We start from the raw sequence: 22,058 nt of genomic DNA, 5'->3' as shown, positions 1-22,058 counted from the left end.
ATGTCGCTGGGAATTAAGTGCCGTATCGTAAAATATTTTTGAAAAGAAAAGTTTTGTTAAAATGATGTGGCACAGTGATTAAGTGGTTAGCATGTCGGCCTTGCAGTTCTGGGGCCTGGGTTCGAATCCGGGTCAGTCCACCTGTGTGGAGTTTGCATGCATGTTTGTACCCAGTTTTTTATCGATCTAAAACAATGTTTATTTTAGCATTTTTTAAATATATTTTTAGATTTTACAAAATGTTTTTGAATTAAAAACATAAAATTGATTAAAAAATGACAATGATTGATTTAAAAGGGGTAAAATCAGGAAATTTAATACACATCTATACTCTCCATTTTAATTTGATCCTAAAACAGAAAGTCAGAACTCATGATTTACATTCCCGGGCCGCACAAAATGATGTGGCGGGCCACATTTTGGCCCGCGTGCCGCCACTTTGACACCCTTGCTCTAAATTGATTAAACCTAGCTATTGCAGAGACCTCCGTTCTAAAGTTTCTTGGCAGAATTGCGTTTTTGGAGACGAGCCGTCTTTTCTCGCACCCGCGTTCTCCCGTGGAGGTGCTCCGGGAAAGACAGAGAAACTTTGTCTCCCATCATTGGTCGCCATCTGTTTCCACTTGCGACCCCGGTGGTAATTGAGACCACTTCTCGCATGAGCGGGAAAACATTTCTGTCTACAAGAAACACGCGTTCGCCGAGAGGACGTTTCAATTCCTTCAAGACAAGGAAAATAAACCGCCGCGGTTTTCAGTGTTTACAGATACGCCAGCCGCCGCCGGAGGAGGAGAAGGCGACCGGACGCCGTGCGATAAAAATGGCGAGGAGACAAACAGCCGTAGTTGTCCAAACCATTTCAAGTGGGAGAGTTGGCCAGTCTCCCACTTGAAATGGATTGGACGTCTACGAGTTGATAATCACATGGGAATAGTCTTAATGTATTTTTTTGATATTTTCTATGTTAACTCATTGGCTGCTCTTGACAGGAGGAGACGTCCAATCCATTTGAAGTGGGAGGGTTGGCCGGCTTCCCAGTTCAAATGGATTGGATGTCGATTAATGCTAATCACATTGAAATAGTTCTAATGTCTACTTTGCATTTATCTTGAAATGATCTTCTGTCAGGTGTGACAGTGGTAGAAACACGGAAACAGTACTTTTTCAAAGTAAGATCAAGAACATCTAATAATAATGAAAAAACTTGAAATATTTAGGTTGCAAACCAATAAAAACGTAAAAAAATAGATAAAAATAGAAAAAAAAATCCAAAACGTGTACGACCCGTTTCTCTTACTTTTTTATCTTCTCTTTTTCCACTCTTATTTTTTTATGTTTTTCTCTTTTCCTGTAAAGTCATTGAACAATTCGGGTGTCTTGTATGTATGTTTTTGCATCCAGTGGGAGGAGATCAGCGTGATGGACGAACGGAACACGGCGATGAGGACTTACCAGGTGTGCAACGTCATGCAAGCTAATCAGAACAACTGGTTGCGAACACGTCACATCGAACGGGAAGGAGCGCAACGTGTTTACATTGAGATTAAATTCACGTTAAGGGATTGCAACAGCCTTCCCGGAGTTCCAGGGACCTGCAAAGAGGTTAGATTATTTCTTTATTTGTTTATTTCTTTGTTTGTTTCTGCAAACTCGCGGATCTGCACGCACATGCGCGATTTAGTCCGTGATGGAGTTCAACTCAGTTTGGTCGATGGACCATTTAACGCCAATTCCTCGTGGGCTGCATCATTTTGTTTTTTTGGCCCAAAAAGTTCATTAACGGCGTTAGACGTCCAATCTGGACTGGAAAGGTCGAATGGGCGTTTGTTTGTTGCATCCATAGTAAGTTAAAGTGAATTGGACGTCTATCATTGTCAATAATTGGCGATGTCTCCATTTTGCATCACTTTTTTTGTTATTTTAGGGTACTTAAACGTCACATCTGGTCAATTTGGGATCATTTTGTATAGATTTTTAGGGGGGTTCTTGTTGTTTGGTTGCTTCCTGATGTTTTTGCGGCATTTGCAAGGATTTTTAGTGTCCCAATTAACTCACTGACTGTCATTGAAGGCACCATTTTGACAGCAGAGGGCGAAAGAATGTTCCAAAACGTCATTGCATCCAAATCCTGTTTAAGGGAATTGGACGTCTGTCACTGTCAATAGCAGATGATGACTTCAATTGTGTTTTTTCAATTGCATTTCAGGGGTGAAAGAACATTAGTTCATTGCATCCACATCCTATTGAATTGGACTGGGCCGACCTTCCTAAATCAAATGGATTGGACAATGGTAGGCAGTCAGTTATTCCGCCTAAGAATTTGAGTCAGTTGGTAAGAAATGTGGTGCAATGCTGCCTGACGATAATCCAACAAAGCCTCCGCCGTGTGTAGCAAGCTCTTTTTGAAGATAACTTGCGCACCCAAATTTTTTTTTTAAAAAAAAAACGTAGAGATGAGTAGCAGAGCAGAGCGTTTGATTTGAAACAAGTTGGAATGGGATCGTCTGCCTGTCTGGGTTTAAACAAAAGTGGAAACTATTCATGTTAGCAACCAGATAATTAATTTGATTATTTTTGGGGGGATTAAACCATTGTGACATTAGTGCTGTTGAACAAATGTAGTTTTTACTAAATGTGATGATTTAAGGTTTCTGACCTTTGCTGCATTTTTGTTCCAATTAGACGCCGTTGTTTTGTATCCCACAATGTGAAAATTTTTATTGTTTTTTGTCATTATACAAGTATGAGATTTGAAGCGCCACCTTGAAGTACAAGAATAAATAATCATAAGTAATAATTAAATAGTCAACATTATGAGAAGCCAACATAATAAGTAATCCAAATAAATAAGTAGTCCGCATAGATAAGTAGTCTGCATAGATAAGTAGTCTGCATAGATAAGTAGTCTGCATAGATAAGTAGTCTGCATAGATAAGTAGTCTTCATAGATAAGTAGTCTGCATAGATAAGTAGCCCGCATAGATAAGTAGCCCGCATAGATAAGTAGCCCGCATAGATAAGTAGCCCGCATAGATAAGTAGCCCGCATAGATAAGTAGCCCGCATAGATAAGTAGCCCGCATAGATAAGTAGCCCGCATAGATAAGTAGCCCGCATAGATAAGTAGCCCGCATAGATAAGTAGCCCGCATAGATAAGTAGCCCGCATAGATAAGTAGCCCGCATAGATAAGTAGTCCGCATAGATAAGTAGTCCGCATAAATACCTGAAAACTTTCTGACCTTTTAAAAAAAAATCCAAAAGTTTCACGTAACAGCGGAGCGTCTTTATTTTCCGACCGACATCCAACTTCACCCGCGGTCCAAACTTTTGAACAGTGAAGTATGTCAAAACTTTTGGAATGAGCCAATCCATTTCTTATTCTATCCGAGCGTGGCGGCCAAGTTGAAAAGACGCCATTTTTTGCCAGATTATTTTCCATTTTTCAATTCCAAAGACTCCAACGACGCCCCGGAGATTGTCCCCGGGCCCCCCGCTAGATGATATTATTTTGGAATTCCTCCTATATATTTTCTGAGCGAGTCCTATGTGGGATTTTAATGCTCTTCTGTATTCACTTCAGTCCACTTTGTCTGCCGCACCCGGCCGGGCTCAGACGTGTACGTGAATGCGGGTTAGATGATGAGATTGCGGCGAGCCGCCCAGAGTTTCAGACTGAAAATACAGACTGACTTTATTATTATTTTTTGCTGAAAATGTCCTTTTTTTGGCAGACGTTCAACATGTACTACTACGAGTCCAACAATGCCAACTTGTGGTTTATCAAGGAGAGCCAATACGTCAAGATCGATACCATCGCCGCAGATGAAAGTTTTACTCAGGTAAGACAAAAAATAACCAGGTTTTTTTTTGGGGGGAGTTTGAAATTGCTGTGGTGTCAAACACGTGGCACGGGGGCCAGATTGGGCCCATTGTGTCATTTTGCGCGGTCCGTGAATGTGAACCCTGTGCGCTAATTTCATGTTTTTCCTTCAAAATGGAGATTTAAATCATATTTCTGATGTCGCCATACTCATAAGACATAAGACTTTTTTGTAGAAATGGAACAAAAATAATCAAGGGAATTTTTATTGTTTTTCTTTTTTGTGCGCTAAAATAATACTAGAACATGTTATTTTTCTTTTCTCATTTATGTCATACTTATTTTGTTAATTTTTAAAAAGGGTTTGTTATTATTTATATTATTAGATTCTTTTCAAAGATTTAAGTTCATTCATTCATCCATTTAAATTTTCAACTTTGTATTTATTACTTATTTATTGTTGTTATTTATTTTTGGATGTCCCCTCCCAGGTGGACGTGGGCGACCGCGTGATGAAGCTAAATACGGAAGTACGCGACATCAGCAACTTGAGCAAAAAAGGCTTCTACTTGGCCTTCCAGGATTTGGGCGCTTGTATCGCCCTGGTCTCCGTCCGGGTCTTCTACAAAAAGTGTCCCGTCACCGTGCTCAACCTGGCCCAGTTCCCGGACACCATCACCGGGGGGGACACGGCCCTGGTGGAGGTGCGCGGGGCCTGCGTCAATGCCTCCGAGGAGTTTGAGACCCCCAAGATGTACTGCAGCGCCGACGGCGGCTGGCTGGTTCCCATCGGGAGGTGCGTCTGTAAACCGGGTTTTCAGGAGAACCAGGACGTCTGCCAACGTGAGTACCTTTTAAATATGGGGAAATGGTTTTGTGGGCGTGGCTTGTCGGGGCGGGGCTTATCAAGGGGTGGAGCTTGTTGAGGGCGGAGTGTGTCAGGGATTTACTTCACTTTGGAAGAAAAATGTACTTTTGAGAGTAGTACTGTGTACCTTTACTTGATTAGATTTGCTAGATTGATGACATTTTTCGTATTTATCAAATTTAATTGAATGCATTTTTTTCATCATAAAATTTAACAAACAAACAGACAAATATACAATAATAAATAATTAATATATTATCAATATACAAGTATAATGAGATTTAAAGCTTCACCAAGTGCACAAATATCAACAACAAAAAGACATAAATAATAACAATAAATAATTGGTATAAATAATAAATATATATTCAATATACAAATACAATGGAATTTAAAGCCTCGTACGAATAAGTAGTCCTAAAAATATATCTAAATACTGAAAATGAGTGGTTAGTGCGTCGGCCTCGCAGTTTTGGGGTCGTGGGTTCGAACCCAGGTGAGGAGTTTGCATGTTCTGACATGTTCTATTTAAAGAAAAATGGAAGTCAACATTATAGGCAGTTAGTGTCAATATTACTTGAGTACTTTTTCACCGTATGCTTTAGCACTTGTGCTCAAGTGAACTTATTTTATTTTGAAGTAACTCTTCTCCCACGGGGGTAAAATCTTGGGCTACTTTACCCACGTCGTTCAGCTCCAATATCACGTTTTTATATCCGAGCCAAGGAGGAATGCGCCTTTATGGCTGAGCGTCTGTGTCCAAAAAAAAAAAAAAAAATCCTGCCCGAGGAAGACGCTTATTGAGTCGTAAAACTCCACAGATGGCACGGGCAACGTGTGCCGTATTTGCGGATCCGGGAGAGAAAGCCTAATTAGATGCTCGCCATCCCACAGGGAAAGAAAAACTCCATCGGAAGGTGTTCATCCTGGCAAAGTTTATATTTTTTGCAGTAACTTTATTTTGTGTTTAGAACATATCCAATGAAGTTAGCGCAAGTTGTGCTAAATTGAAAAGTGCCCTTGTGTATTTAGGGCCAGTTTACTTCGCATTTAAGTCCAGTTGATCTAAAATGTTGAATTTTGCTTACTTAATATTCATTTAGAGTTTTTCGTTATAGCTTGACTACTTTTTTTCAATCAAAAACATGCTAATTCCTGTGAAATAGTCTCTTTCTTTTCTTTTTATTGTGATAGTTGGTCATTTTTTCTCCATTAAATTTTATGAATACTGTCCAGAAAAAAATGTACAGTAATCCCTCGAATATCGCGGTTAATGTGGACCAAACATGGCCGCGATAATTGAAAAAATGCATTCATGAAAACATGAAACTTAAAATAAATAATGATAATTAATCAAATTGCCAAGTAGTGAATACATGATAATTGAGGGATTACTGTACATTTCTACATAGCAACACGTTGGAGTCTATTTTTGCGTCCAAAACGTAGTAAGCCGTTAGCTAGCAGTTAGCATTTCCTTTTATGTGTTGCATCGCCAGTTTTTTTTCTGTATGTTGCGTCTAAATAAAATCATGCAGTTGACCCGAATGACCTTTGACCTCATAGGCTCACCGGCCATGTTTTAGTAGACGGTAGCAAACACAATAAACAACCGGTGGTCGTTAACAAGCAAGCTTAAGCTAAATAAATACCGCCGTGCGCCTGTGTATTTGGTCGCCACGGCAATGAGAGCCACTCATTGATAGACTGTGGTCAAAGGTCAGGCATCATGTGACCCCCTGTGTTATATAATAACTTAGGGGGGGGGTGGATTATTGTCCACAGGCGGCCATTGTTCGGTGTAATTCCTTTTCCCTGGGAGTCCAAGTGAAAGCGTACTTGATTGCGTGCTGTTTTTGTGGAAACAATTGACGGCTACTCGCCAAACAACCAACGGGGAACTCCTTGCTGAGGATTACATGCTTTTCTTATTTAACCACCTACTCCGTTTTAGCAAGCCGGGACGTTTTCTCACCCGCATTACGTCCACCCGCGCAATGGGATGGGTTGCGTCATGGTGGCAAATCCTCCTGTACATTTTATTTAGGTCACGTTTGGTGGTCTCAGGGGATTTTTCGTTGATTTTAGAGCCGTTTTGGGATGTTTCTGGTATGTTACGGATGATTTAGAGGGGTTTTTTTGGGTCATATTTGGGTTGAATCATTTTTGGTTGTATATAGAGATTTTTTGGGTCATTTGAGATATTTTGAATAATTTTTGCTTGAATTTAGAGCTTTTTTTGGGTCATTTGAGATATTTTGAATAATTTTTGGTTGAATTTAGAGCTTTTTGGGTCACTTGAGGTATATTTTGAATATTTTTTGGTTGAATTTAGAGCTTTTTTGGGTCATTTGAGATATTTTGAATAATTTTTGGTTGAATTTAGATTTTTTTGGGTCACTTGAGGTATATTTTGAATCATTTTTGGTTGATTTTAGAGCATTTTTGGGTCACTTTATGCCACTTTTGGGTCATTACTGCTCTGTTTTGGAACATTTCTCTGTTGATGATCTTTTTGGGCCACTTCCTTTTAATTTTGGATCACATCCGGTATACTTTGAAATTTCCTGTTAATATCAGCGACTTTTCAAGCCACGTCCTTTTCATTAGTCACATCCTGTTGTTTTTGGGTCCCATCCGGCTTACATTGGATCATTTCCTAGTCATTTCAAAGCCTTTTTTTTGCCTTCCTGTTTATTTCTCTTCAATCACTTTGTGTTGAATTTGGGGTCGCTACTCTTACTAGCTTGCATAAAAAAATGCCACAATTCCTTTTTAAAACCTGAATACCTTAAATTCTTTAGCAAACCTTGAATTTAATTTCATCATCAACCCGTTATACAACAAAAAACTCCCATCACATTTGTCGTTGTTCCCCTCCTTTAGTTAAAAAACCTTCATTTTTCAGCAGTGGGTGGACCTCATCTGCATCCGTGCCGCATTAACAACCAAAAAAAAACAATAAAAACCATGCAAATATTTGAATACCGGGTCCTTTTGCACCCCCAAAGGAAACATTCCCACCCTTGACATGTCGCCAAGGACCTCCAGTGGGAAAACACACGGCGCTAATGCGTCCAAATCACCGCGGCGTGCGCTAGCCTGGCCACAAAAGAGCCGCATTTACGACTGTCATTGTGCAGGTGAAGCAGTCCGCCAATGGCCACTTTGAATTCCTCCCCTCCAGGTTCCTTGTCCTCCCATTCAGCAGCCACCCCGACCGACCGACACTCATTGTCTCTCCCCGCTAATGCTTCTCCTTTTCCGCTAGCTGGCTTTTGTCTCCGGTTAGCATCCCCTCCGACAACCCCCCCCCCGGTGTCTTTCTTTGTGTCCCCGTCTCTTTGGCTCTTTCCCTCCCGCCGCGGAAGGCGCTAATGGAATCATTACTAGCCTTTTTGTGTTAGATAAACAGCAGACACCTACAATTAGGACCCCCCTCTTTTTGGCCCGCAAACCCTTCTTTTTATGCTAGCTCTAACCTCTCGCTAGTGTCTTTGTACAATGGTGCTCTTCTTCCCCCCCGTGGATGCTGTTTTTTGGGGGGGGTTTGGCGCTGGAGAGTCGTGATAGGTTTGTGTTTGTGTTGGAGATTTAATCGGGAATCGAGGCCGGTTTTCAGAGGATCAGAAACGGGTAAATAAAGGAATAACGAGGCCGTATGCTAACAATATATTGTACAAGCAAGCCAACTGAGTGGTTAGCACGTTAGCCTCGAGGTTCTGGGTTCAAATCCAGGTGGGTTCAGCTGTGTGGAATTTGCATATTTTCCCCAAGGCCTGTGTGGGTTTTCTCCCGGTACTCCGGTTTCCTCCCACATTCCAAAAACATGCATGCTAGGCTAGCTTGACAATCTAAGTGAATGGTCGTCCACGTCCTTTTTTGCATTTATCCTCACAAGGGTCGTGTGGGGTGCCGGAGTTTATCCCACCCTGACACCATGAATAGGTGGACAGCCAATCGCAAGTCACGAGGAGATGGACGACCAATCATAGCTAGGGGCAATTTACAGTGTTCAACCAGCTAGCCTAGCATACATTTTTTTGGCATGTGGGAGGAAACCGGAGTACCCGAATAAATCCTACACAAGCCCAGGGGGGTGGTTCATGCAAACTCCAAACAGGAGGCCCCACCTGGAATCAAACCCTCGACCTCAGTAATGGAACCCTGACATGCTAACCACTCTGGTGTTTAATATTTGTAGTATTTATTTTGTATTTTTTGCATTTTCCTTGCCTGCCACTGGGGGCGCTAGACATTTCATTTATAGACTCGCTTTTTAAAGGTCTTTCTCGACGTGAAATCGTACTTTAGCGTTTTTCTCACTCGGTCATCTCTCTCACTCCTACTCAAGCGACATTTGCGCACTCCAGGAGGCCGCCACCTCTTTTCTTTTTTTTGCACAATTTTGTTCCCATCTGCCACCACGCTTTCGGTCCCCCGCGCTACTTTGCCGCGTTTGCTCGCAGCTGCCAGGTAGCGTGGTAAAAATCTCTTCTCCAGCCTTTGTGAAGCCCAAGGGGGAACACGTTGAAGGGCAGGCGCGTGCTCCAATTCGCCGCCGAGTCTGACAGCGACAATTACCGACTCGGGGGGAGGAAAGAGAGACGGGAAGGGAAGGACGGACGGACGACTGTCACCTTGTTTCCTCAGTGTGAGGCTTTTATTTTGGCGGGAGCACTGTCTCCCAAAAATAGATAGACAGAATTTTTTAGGGAGGATCAGAGTCACGAGATTTTGTGGATATGCCGATATCGAGGGAAAAATAGCAAATTGGAATAATTTGAACTAAGCTAGCAACATGTTGGCTAATTGCGGAAATATATTTTTTTATTGCTAATCACTTGTGCAGGACAACATAAAGGAATTATCTTGAAATATATTTTCACCATTAGCATAAAAATAGTAGTGTGATAGATTGAGCACTTTTGATTGTGATTTTTTTCGCTTTTTTGCGGTTTATTTTAGTAATGTTAACATAAAAATACAGTATAAAACTTAAATGTTGATTTTTGCAATTATTTTGAAATATCCGCTTCTTATCGATAAGTTTAATAGTCGAAAAATAGTCAAAAGTGATGAATTGAGCTCTCTTGATTGTGAGTTTCTTTAATTTTTGACTGTTAATAATTTTTAATATAATTATTTTTAATATTTTTGTGCAATATATCCAGCTAATTTTCATTTAGATACAAAATTATGCAAAGTACTTTATTGGGCTCTATACAGTTTTTTTTAAATATAAATATATCGTTTAGTACCTTTTAGATGCATTAGTTGATTTTAACCCTAAAAAATATCTCCGTTTTAAAGATGCCTACTCATCTTTTAACCTGCATTTTAAACATATTTGGCTATAATCTTACATATTAACATGTGTATACACATTAATAGGTATTTTCCTTTTATTAACTAAATCAAACCCAAACCCAAACCCAATAGAGGTACACATTTTTCTATATGACATAAATTCCTGTTCCCACTTGTAAACTTTCTGCACTTTCTCCCGCACACTTGCGTCAGCCGTCATGGGAAGTGACGGATGAAGCGACCGCTACGAAAACACGACTTTTTGGCGAGGAAGTCGCTTATTAAGTGGGCGGCCTCGCGCAAAAAAAAAAACTCAGGCAAACATCACTTTTACACGCCATAAAGCCCCCCTCAGCCATGGCTGTGAGATCATCGCTCTGGGGGGAAAATGGCCATCAAAGGGCTTCTCTTCGCCTGTTAGGACAATCAGACGTAGTCGCCACCACAAAACGGCAGGAAAAGAAAACTAGGGCGAGTTAAAGGTTGGATTCGGACATGATTTTTTGATGGAAACGTACCCGCGGATCCGCCAGATGAAAGCTTGGGTATGTGGACTTTATCGGCAGTCCTCCACAAAGTCCAAACACAATAGGTGTCGTTAGTCATAAGAGGATTCAGCCTGTGTCTGGAATAATAAGGTTTTTAGCTCAGAACAGCTGTAGATGGACTAATCTTTACACCTGTACAAGAGCTTGAGCTCATTTTCAGGCAGAGCGGATGTGGGTTTAACCCTTTAGAAGGCCGTGAAGGTGGAATATAAGGAAATGTAAAATGGAAAAATGTATATTTACCTTAGAAACAGGGTTTAGTTTCTGTTTTTATTCAGTTTCAATTCAACACAACAGAAAAAAATGAGCAAAAATGACCCAAAAAGGAACAAGAAGTGACTTGATTTTTTAACAGGGAGGGGCCTCATTGATTAGCTCCGCCCACTCCAGGTGATTTAGACGTCAGGTTCCGTCAATGGCAGCTGGTTGAGTTCACTTATTTGGATGGAATACTTGCTAAATTGAAGTTGACCCCCCCACCCCAACATTTTCTATCAAAGATAGAAAAGTCCAAACTATTTGAAAAATAACGGTTTATACTTTAGCCAAACCTTTGATAGATTAATTAACGGATAAGACTTTTCTTGGAACCCAAAAAAGAAGAAGAAATGGTCATGTACCTACTTGCAAAACCCGCTCGACGTCTTTTATCTGTCTGGCAACAATTTCCACAATGGCGCACTTCATTTGGCCTTTATCTGCTTTTTGTGCATGCCGACTTGCCTTCCCTCCGTCACCCCCGTTCCCAATTCGCCTCTTGCCGATTCTCATTTCCCCGTCTTTGTGTTTGAACAAATGACGCACGTGGTTGACTTATCCCCTCCACACAATGGCCGCCATCTAAATATGTTCAATATAGCTCTCGTATTTTTTTCACCTAGGGTTGTCTGAAGTATCCCATAATAATAAAGCGTCTAGAAAAATATGCTTCATTACAGTAAAAAAAAAATAAAAAAATTGACATGGCATTGGCGGACTTAGCTTTAGCGGACTTAGCTTTAGCGGACTTAGCTTTAGCGGACTTAGCTTTAGCGGACTTAGCTTTAGCGGACTTAGCTTTAGCGGACTTAGCTTTAGCGGACTTGGCTTTAGCGGACTTAGCTTTAGCGGACTTAGCTTTAGCGGACTTAGCTCTAGCGGACTTAGCTCTAGCGGACTTAGCTCTAGCGGGCTTAGCTTTAGCGGACTTAGCTTTAGCGGACTTAGCTTTAGCGGACATGGCATTAGCGAACTTAGCTTTAGCGGACTTAGCTTTAGCGGACTTAGCTTTAGCGAACTTAGCTCTAGCGGACTTAGCTCTAGCGGACTTAGCTCTAGCGGACTTAGCTTTAGCGGACTTGGCTTTAGCGGACTTAGCTCTAGCGGACTTAGCTTTAGCAGACTTAGCTTTAGCAGACTTAGCTTTAGCAGACTTAGCTTTAGCAGATTTAGCTTTAGCGGACTTAGCTTTAGCGGACTTAGCTTTAGCAGACTTAGCTTTAGTGGACTTAGCTTTAGCGGACTTAGCTTTAGCGGACATGGCATTAGTGAACTTAGCTTTAGCGGACTCAGCTTTAGCAGACATGGCATTAGTGGATGTAGCATTAGCGAACATAGCATCGGTAGTGCATTGCGTCCGGAATGTAATCCGGTGTAAAACCTTGCCAAAGTGGAAGCAACCCCCAAGACCTCCGTCCCCCTCCACCGATTAATTCCAGGCACCCGACCTCCGTTCACATTTGTTCCGCCACCGGAGGAAGCGGACCCGCTCCGACGCCCTCGGTAATTGGAAAGCCGGACTCGTGTTTCGAGACGTTATGAAGCGTTTCATATCCGGTCGGAGAAGTCGTACGAGGAGGCGTCAGTCGGATCAACTCACTCTCCAAGGCGCTCCGCTTAATTGATGCCATGCCGGAACACCCGGGCGCTCCATTTCCCTTTTTTACTCATAAATAAACCACACATTTTCATGTATTTTAGAAATAGAGCACAATTTCAATAAATGACATACGATGGCTTACGCAAATTAAAAATACAAGCTTCGTTCATTCGGCCCTCCCAGTCAAATTATTGAGACATTTTAGATATAATATTTAGTTTTTTTAAATATAAATGGATTAAAATAACTGAATTAAAACCCCTGAATATTCAGTTTTTATAGATCTATAATAATGTTTATTTTGGGTTTTTTTAACATATTTTTTAGATTTTACAAAATGATTTTTGAACTAAAAACTGAAAAAAATTATTAAAAAATGACAATTATTGATTGAAAAGGGGGAAATCAGGAAATTTAATATACATCTATACACTTCATTTTAATTTCATCCTAAAACAGAAAGTCGGCACTCATCATTTACGTTCACGGGCCGCACAAAATGATGCGGCGGGCCAAATTTAGCCCCTGGGCCTACACTTTGACACCACTGGTTTAATGGAAAAAGCATCACGATGGCATTTGTGGCGTGCATTCCACCAGGCATTAGCGTGTTTAAAAATAGCTACCAACGCTAGTCTCGGCAGCCTCCTTGACATCTCTATCTCTCGCGCAAACACGCCATCATTACACACACTTCGGAAAGTCCTCGTCCGGCGCCGTCGCGCAAACACTTGAGACGATCCCCGTCCGGCGCCCCCCGGCCTTCCTTCTCAAAACGGGAACCCCCGCCCGGCCACCACGTCAGCCCGCTACCCGTCGATACCGCCATGTTTAGCGCCAACGTAAACGCGTTTCACGCTCCTTCGCCCAGCGGCGCAAACACGCACGGCGACGCCACCCCCCCCCGAGGACGTCGCGTCCCATCTCGTCCCGTTTTTACCGACGCGTCAATTTTTAAGCAGCCGGCCTCGGCGGAAAAAAAGCTGGGATGCACGCGGTTACTTTGTGGCACTCAAGGGCTGCGCGGAAGGTTTCGTTCTTGAAAGCCCGTCGCCATGGCGACCACCACCGAGCCCATCTCTTGGGGGGCCGGCGGCGGGCTTTACGCAAAAAACACACACGTTTCGTCCCTTTTCAGCGCTTTGTGGCGAACATGACGGCGAGCCAATGTTTGTCCAGGACTTGTCGTCTTGGAGGGTCGGCAAATAGGAGCAATTGATATTATAACGGAAGTCTGGACGGAAACGAGAAAGAAAGCGAATCCTAACTGTTTGGTGACAAAATATTACCTTGTGTTGGTGGTATATGTTGTTTTTGAGGACATTTGACCTGACAAATGTCTTTGTATTATGGGAACTATGGACAAATTCCCTCAAATCAAGGACTGTATATGAAGCAAACCGTCAAAATTTTGGGGTGTGTGGATATGTTTGCTTAGAAACTCATCCGCAATGGGATTTTAGCAATACAATTTTTGTCTTGTCTTTTATAGTTAAAAAATGGTGTTTCCGGACGTTTGACAAATTCAGTCTTGTTAAATTCACGTGAACGTGACAATTTACAACATAAACTCGTCACCTTTTCTGCTCAATCTTACATATTGTCGCTAAGCTAGCTTTTGCTCTTCGCCATTTGATATGCTGTCTTAATATTTTGGCTAAAATAAACTTGGCAATTGTTATAAATGTTAGATATTTTGAAATATGGGAATAGTGAGGGAAGCTGTCCTTGTATTTGTATTTAATTGACTGTTTTTGGTCAAAAGAAATTGTCCCAATTTGGCCAATATAAGACAAAAATAAATGATTTTTGAATCTAGACCCCGAATGTAAGACGACCGACTTTTTCAGTCTTATTTCAATGCAAAAACAGTCTTATATTCAGGTGTATTGAAATGTCACGTTTAGTGTGTGCTTCCATTAAACGATGTAGCGTTAGCTTCACCTGAACGCAATCTACAAATACACAGAATCCTTATTTCTCCACCTGCTGTGGATTTTTGGAGGAGACAAACGACTACATCATATCTAAAAGCTATCGATTAGCGTAAATACAGAGTCTGTCTGGCGACCAGATAAATATTTAATTAGACACTGGATCTCGGGCCATTCTTTGTCGTTAGGAGAAACACGCTCGGGCCGCTGCCGTCTCGCTAAAAGGAAAATCTCGGGGAATTTACTGGCACAATCGCTTGCCCTAATTATCCAGTGAATTGATACTATGTACAGTAATCCCTCAATTATCGTGGTTAATGAAGACCAGACATGGCCGCCATGAATGTAAAACCGCAAAGTAGGTTCACCCCTATTTTAAAAAAAAAAAAAAAAAAATTAATAAAACATCAAATTTTTTAGTGCTGAATTTTTGCTTTTCGATAGTCAGCGAAATTCGAGGGAACACTGCACTCTAATTTGTCCTTTTTAGTGATCCAAAATCTAGTCTTTTACTTCTAAGAATAACTTTGTCAGGCTTATATATAAAGTAAAATACAATTTAAAAAATGTTTATTTATTTTTTCAGTGCTGAATTTCTGTTTTTCGAAAATCAGCGAAATTCGAGGTAACACCGCGATCTAATTCATCCTTTTTAGTGACCCAAAATCAAGTCTTTTACTCTGAACAATTTTGCTTATAGACCCATGAAACATTCTCCCCTCCCCCCCAACCAGCAAGTCTCCCATTCCAGCCTTTCCGGGGGTCTTTGGGGGATTACACTAGTGGACCTCGCTCCCGATATGATGAATGTTTTCCCTAAAAATACCTCGTGTTTGCCAGCCAGGTGGAAGAACTTAGCTCCGCTTTGAGAAATGGCGCCGCTTTTAGGCCACATTTCTATCCCTCTCGCTTCAAGTTAGCCACTCCTACTTGGCGTGTGTGCGGGAATGCGCCCGGGTGTGCTAATTTACAGCTTTACAGCGGGATGAGTGGATCCGTTCCTTGATTAAATCCGTGACCTTCACCGCCGGCGCCAGCAATCAGCCACACACTTGACGCACAAGTGTCAGTCGCGCCAATGTACAATCAGCTGCAGGTGGATTCTAGCTCATCTGTGGTCTAGATTACAGTGGTACCTCGAGATACAAGTTTAATGAGTATTTACTCATAACTCAAATCAATGTTTCCCATAGAAATGAACTAAAAACAATCTGAAAAAAACACCAAAACAGGATATTGGATTGGAAAAACATTTTTATTTGTTGTAATTGTCCATTTATTAACAAAGTAGCAAATAAGTTAGTGGTTTAATAGTATTGAAATGTGTTTAATAGTACTAAAATTAGACTGATTTTGCGGAGGGGGACTTTTTGCATGGCAACGCGCTAGTAAAATAACATAAACAAATTGAAATGAATTTGGAATAATCTGACTTTATACTGAACTAATCAGTGGTCTCGATTACAGTGGTACCTCTAGATACAAGTTTAATGAGCTCATACTTGTAACTCAAATCAACATTTCCAATAGAAATGAACTAAAAACAATTTAATTCGTTCCAACCCTCTGAAAAAACAGGATATTGGTTTGAAAATACATTTTTGTTCGTTCTAATTTGCCATCTATTAACAAAGTAGTAAACAACTAGTGGTTTAATAGTACTAAAATGTGTTTAACAAACACATATCTTTTTTTCCCCCTTGGTGGGTCAAACAATATTACACAAAACTCCTTATAAAATATCAGACTTGCTATTCACTATTTTTCCAATCATTTGGTCTCTTCATTCATTTTATTCCAAAAAGTCTAGAATTGTCTTTCAATAAGAATTTTTTTTGGCCATGTTAAGATACAAATGAATACGTTAAGCAAGAAGCCAATGAAAATGAAATGTGAAGTGTTTTTAAAAATATTTTTCATTCATACGTTTGAAATGTTTCAGGAACAGTAGTCTCACAAAGATAAAAAAAAAAAAAAGCCACTCAAAGGAGGTCCCATCTCATGGCTTGAATCCGCTGTCCAACCGCCTCTCCCGCTTCACGACCCTGTTGAAGGAGGTGGGGAAGCGCGTCGTTGGCAAATCCCGGAGAGGCAAGACGAGCAATACCTGGATGTCGGCTGACGTGAGATCTGCTATCAAAGACCGCAATCGCCTACGTCGCTCCATAAGCACCCACAGAGAAGACTGGCTGGCCGCTTGCAGGAAAGTGAACTCACTCACCCGGTCGGCCAAGGAAGCAAAGTGGGCTGCCCTATTGGAGGAGCTGGAGTTCAACCCGGACACCAGCAAAACGTGGCGTTTGATCCGCTCTCTCAGCGGATCACCCGATGACTGCGCGCTCACTGAGTCCTTGCAACACAACGGCCGCCTCTACACCACCAATGGTGGACCTGCCATCTCCCTGTCACGAAAGGGGTGATATGTGGTGATCTCAATGCCCATCACCCCTCATGGGATAATTCCGCCAGACCAGATGCCCGAGGCACGCTGATCAAAGAATGGCTCGAAGACGTGTCCAAAACAACCCTCAATGATGGCTCTCCAACACGAGTAGCTGGGAGTGCCCATGGTCCCGGTATCAGCACACCAGACCTCACAATCGTAGATGAAGAGATCGCCCATCAATTTTCATGGGAAACCGCGAATGACTTGGGCTCTGACCACCTGCCGATCCTGATGTGCTGGAACGAAAATCTCCGAGTGGAAAGACCCTGCAGACGCATCCGCCGCAACTACAGGAAAGCTGACTGGGAGAAATTCCGCGCTAGTCTTGATATGGGTCTCTCGAAGATTATGGAAGAAGAAACCTGTGAAGTATGAATGTTCTAAACCTGACAAAACCCCATCCGGCAAACTCACTGCTTTCATTGCTCTCCTCAAAGATGCAGAGAAAACAGCTGTCCCGATAAAAGCCGTCCGTTCAAGGGAGACACCCTGGATGACCTCGGAAATCCAGGCACTAAAGAAGAAGCGCAACCGGTTGAGACGCGACGTGGGTAACAATCGCAAGGAATTTGTGGAAACGTGCAGAGAGATAGGCCGCCTGACGGCGGAGGCGAAACGAAACGCATGGCGAAATCACCTCGAACGCATTCACGAATCAAAAGATGTCAACCAGACGTGGGCAGTAGTGAAATCGCTGTCTGGAAAAGGCTCATCGAACACGGGTAAGGCACTTGATTACAACGGCGCCACATATGCAAGTGACAGAGCAAAGACATCAGCGTTTGTTCAAGAATATGCCACCATCAGTGGACGAACGTATGATCGAGTATGGCGGACAGGTTTGCTGCTTAGTATGACAAGACTCTGGATCCCCCTACGGTTGGTTGAATGGCTTGCCTCCTGGTTCACCAACCGCACAGCGCGAGTGAGAATCGGCACTGCCACTGGTCGGAGCAGAGTATTCAAGGAAGGCCTCCCTCAAGGCTCCGTCCTGTCACCCATCCTGTTTACCATTTACATCAACAGCCTGCTGGAGAAGTTTGACGACAAAACTATGGTGAGCGCCTATGCAGACGACCTAGCCATCGCCAGAGCCGGTAGAAATAAAGAACAGGTAGCCGAGGAGCTGCAAAGAGAGGTGGATAAAGTGGTGGAGTGGAGCTCCCAGGCAAAGCTAACCCTCAATACTTCCAAGTGTGAAACAGCCTTCTTCAGTCTTGACAGCGCAGAGGCATCGTGGCAGCCCGACATAGCAATATCCGGTGAAAGGTTGTCCTGCAACCCGTACCCGACCTTCCTGGGAGTCACATACGACAGGCTACTCACGTTTGGGGAGCATGCCAACAAGCTCTGCCGTTCAATGCACGGGAGAACCAACCTGCTCCGGCTAGTATCGGGCACAACATGGGGATGGCACAAGCCGGACCTCCGCAGAGTCTACACAGCGACTCAACGCAGCCTAGCAGAATATGCCGCCCCAGCCTGGTACCCCTGGTTGTCAGCCACTAACATCAACAAACTCGAAAGAGTACAACTAGAGGCCGCAAGAGCAATCACACACCAACTACGAACGACTCCTGTTGAAGCAGTTCGAGCCGAGGCGAATCTCCCGCGGCGGGGGCGTGTTGGTTCCAAAACTCAGTACTGCATCTTCTACGTCTTGAGTGAAGGTTGCCCAGTCGACGTCTTTGTGGTTCCACTGTGCCGTTGGTAGGGGCGGGCATGACGGGCGGACGACACAGGCCACTGAGATGGACAGGGGTAGGTGGTCGGATCCAAGGTCCTCATCAACATTCCATTCGGCATGGTTGGCGAGCCGCGGGTGGGCAAAGGTGAGGTCGGGTGTGCTAAGCCCGCCGAGGGTTGTGGTCCTGGAACCATTTCTTGCATTCCCAGAATTCGTGTTTTTGGTGGAAGACGCCGCTAAAGGCAGTGTTCTCGTTACCTCTGCGTCCTGCGTCTGATACGCACAGCTTTTCTTCCAGACGCACAATTTCAAGTAATGTGCTTTTTTCGGACGCAAAGAAATTTTTATCAAAAAAAACCCCAAAACACATATATCCGATAGCAAACCAATTTATTCCACATAATCTTTGCGAAATAATTCTCGCGTGAACGAGACTAGCAGACACTAGCAGACGAAGGAGAGAAAGCGATAGCAAGAGTTTCGTAATAGTGTAAGAAAGATAAAAAATGTTTCAGAAAAAGCAAAACAGTCTGGATAGTTATTTCGCAGTTAAAAATACAACTAGTAAGAAAAGAACTGCAGAAGATTCGATCGATGATCATGAAGCAAAACGGGGGAAGCAAGGAAAAATACGCACATTTCAAAAGACTTGGTTGCAGCTGTTCGCGTGGTTACGATATGACGAGGAAAATAATTTCATGTACTGTGCTGTTTGTACGGATAACAAGCAGGTAAATGGATTGATTGCGGCAGCTAAATGCACGAATTTTCAAAAATGCACCCTGGATAGACACATAGTTTTGCCCGGACACAAGTTGGCACTGGAAATTCCCACATTGCGAAATAACAAGAAAAAAATCGAACAAAAGGCATCAGCAACAAAAGACAAAGTAGTTACAGCTTTATTGAAAGTTGTACATTGGATGTCCATGGAAGATATACCGTTTAGCGAGTTTAGCGGCATAATAAACCTGATGCATGAGCTTGGTGTCGCTGACTTGGATATTTTGAAAAAACACAAAATTAATTACGAATCTTACTTTACGTTGTGAGAGAGGTTTTTCTGTGCAGAACAGAATCCTCACAAAGAAAAGAAACAGGCTGCAAGTGGAAACTCAGCACAAACTGATGGTAGTGCAGCTGGCTAAAAGTGTGAACCATCAAAAGGCCCTGGAAAAGTGGAAAGGCTGCAAAGAGAGGAGGATCTACGAGCTGAAAGACTAGTACAATGATAAATAAACCCTAACCCTAAACCATATAATAAATAAATTAAATCTGAATGTTTATATATCGTTGTTTATGTTTTATTTGCATCCGTAGTATGTTGGGACTCGTGACAAGTTTCCTGGGACGCACAGTTTTCAGACAAGCGAATCCCTGGGACTCGCAGTGTGCCAATTGTAAAATTATCACTGCGCTAAAGGGGGTCTTACTGGCTTTTTATTGCCCAAGTTTGTATTGTTTGTAGAAAACTGGGCATGATTCATAGGGTGTTGTGTGCTAGCAGCATGTGGATGGGGCTTGGATCTTGGGGAAACTTGTAACTCGACTTGGGGCTCCACATCCCCGTTGGTCTTTGGCGCATTATCAAATGAAACTTTATTCTCTGCTGGATCCGTCGGAGATGAGATCCGCGCTATCGCATTGCCCTGTAACACCGAAAACTCGGTAGTTGCCGCCGCTTCCGTGAGCTCTGGGTTATCCATGCTAACCCCATCCGGTTTCATCCCTCAAAGAGGTTGATGCTGTTTCTTGCTTAATTCAAGGGGGCCCCCCCTCACGTTTGGTTTCTGTGGACAAAAAGGAGAATTCATCTCAGTGAGCCGCCTTTGACAACTACATCTCATGGAAGCAAAGACCATTTATAGTAAGGGGCCTCTGGGGAATTTTGTGAAACTCCGAGGGAAAACAAAACAAAACAAAACAGGAAGTGACTTATGAAAGATGCCAATAAATATCTTCCCTAAATCAATTGCTTACAGCTGTCATTGTCAAGCTGTTGACCCACAGTTACGATCGTGATATACAACACATTGTTGAAGTCACAATATCAATGATCATGTAATTATAGCTACTGCATCTTGCACATTAACTGAAACAAGAATACTAAAAATAGGTAAGATTGATGTTCGGTTTTCAAAGACGGTTAGTACTAAAATGTGTTTAATAGTACTACAATTAGACGGATTTCCCGGAGAGCAACTTTTTGCACTGCAACGCGCTCGTAATATAACATAAACAAATTGAAAAGAACTTGGATTACAATGAAGACACACTCAAAAATACATTTAATCTAACCTTACACTTAACTTAATTCAAATTTTGTTGAAATGTTGATACCTTGGCTCTATTTGCCCCGCCTCCACCCTAACTTTCACATGCGACCTATCCAGGGTTGTTTACTTATGTCTTCCCTTCAAAATATTCCCAAAATTATGCTCAAAATTGTCCTCACAATAGTATAACGCACAACCACTTACCAACAACAAGTAGTACTCATATACTCCTCTCATATTAGCTAGGAAGCTCCACCCATTCTGCACTTTTTGGGTCAAAAATAATAAAATATGATCTCTAGTTAGCATAAATATAGCAAGTTTGACACCCCTTACCATAGACAAATATACTCAGAAACTCTCAAAATCCATTACACAGGATTTTATGGACCACTCTACTATGTGAGGTCTGTGTGTGTATGAATACGAAAAACTATTTGCACGCCGGTTTTGATTCCGGGATGTCTCGGTAAAAATGACTAATATGCAGTCAGAGCCACGCGATAGTCATGTTATGTTACCGGCAGAGTTGCCTGAAGAGACACGTAACCCTCATCACGGACGGGCGAGATGTTGTGGGCCTGTTTTGCGCAGAGCCGCCGCCGCCGCCGCCACCCCGGCCGGAGGTCTCGTGTGGAGACCACCACCAAACGCCACAACGCATTAAATCGTACTCTTGTTTCCCAGTCCGTTGCCATGGGTGCCGCACGACACGCCGCGTGATGAATCCGTTTGTGTTTGAGTGCCTCTGCTGCATCGCAACGCCTCGTTTTTTCTCTTTTCTGTCCTTTAGTTTGCTATTTCTGGAAGGTTTGCCTCTGTTTATCTGTCGTCTTGTATTTGAAACGGCTCAATAGCAAGGTCACTACGTTTCGGACGTGGTGTTGTAGTCATTGATTATATCCAGTCATTCGTTGGGGGGGGGGGGGGGGGGAATTCAATAATACTGCTTGGGTGATTCGTTTAATTAGAGGATATGTGTCAAAGTGGCGGCTCGGGGGCCGAATCTGGCCCGTCGCATTATTTTGTTTGGCCCGGGAAAGTAAATGAAGAGTATAGATGTATATTAAATTTAACGATTTCCCTCCTTTTTAAATCAATGATTGTAATTTTTTAATCCATTTTTTGGGGGGGTTTTAGTGCAAAAATCATTTTGTAAAATCTAAAAATATATTTTAAAAAAAGCTAAAAAAAACATTGTTTTAGATCTATAAAAAACTGAATATTCAGGGATTTTAATCCAGTTCTTTTAATCCATTTATAAAAATTAAACAAATCAAATGTTCTTATTTTTCTATTTGATGTCTTGT

General features: G+C 42.3%; 1 protein-coding gene and 1 long non-coding RNA gene across 2 annotated transcripts in view; both read left to right on the top strand.

The window, feature by feature from the left end:
• Positions 1 to 22,058, top strand: part of LOC144201133 (ephrin type-A receptor 3-like) — a 73,201-nt gene that overhangs the window by 15,779 nt on the left and 35,364 nt on the right. The window contains exons 3-5 of the mRNA XM_077723533.1: positions 1,402 to 1,602; positions 3,733 to 3,840; positions 4,313 to 4,664. Of these exons, the coding sequence (XP_077579659.1) occupies positions 1,402 to 1,602; positions 3,733 to 3,840; positions 4,313 to 4,664 (661 nt within the window). The remainder of the gene's footprint in view (positions 1 to 1,401; positions 1,603 to 3,732; positions 3,841 to 4,312; positions 4,665 to 22,058) is intronic.
• On the top strand, positions 17,941 to 19,760 carry LOC144201135 (uncharacterized). Its single transcript, XR_013327283.1, has 2 exons — positions 17,941 to 19,124; positions 19,659 to 19,760. It is a non-coding gene; the product is annotated as an uncharacterized LOC144201135 (long non-coding RNA).

Source organism: Stigmatopora nigra, chromosome 9 (assembly GCF_051989575.1).
Source record: "Stigmatopora nigra isolate UIUO_SnigA chromosome 9, RoL_Snig_1.1, whole genome shotgun sequence".
Classification (NCBI taxonomy): Eukaryota; Metazoa; Chordata; class Actinopteri; order Syngnathiformes; family Syngnathidae; genus Stigmatopora; species Stigmatopora nigra.
The sequence above is the reverse complement of the archived record's forward strand: the minus strand, read 5'-3'. Positions and strand labels throughout refer to the sequence as shown.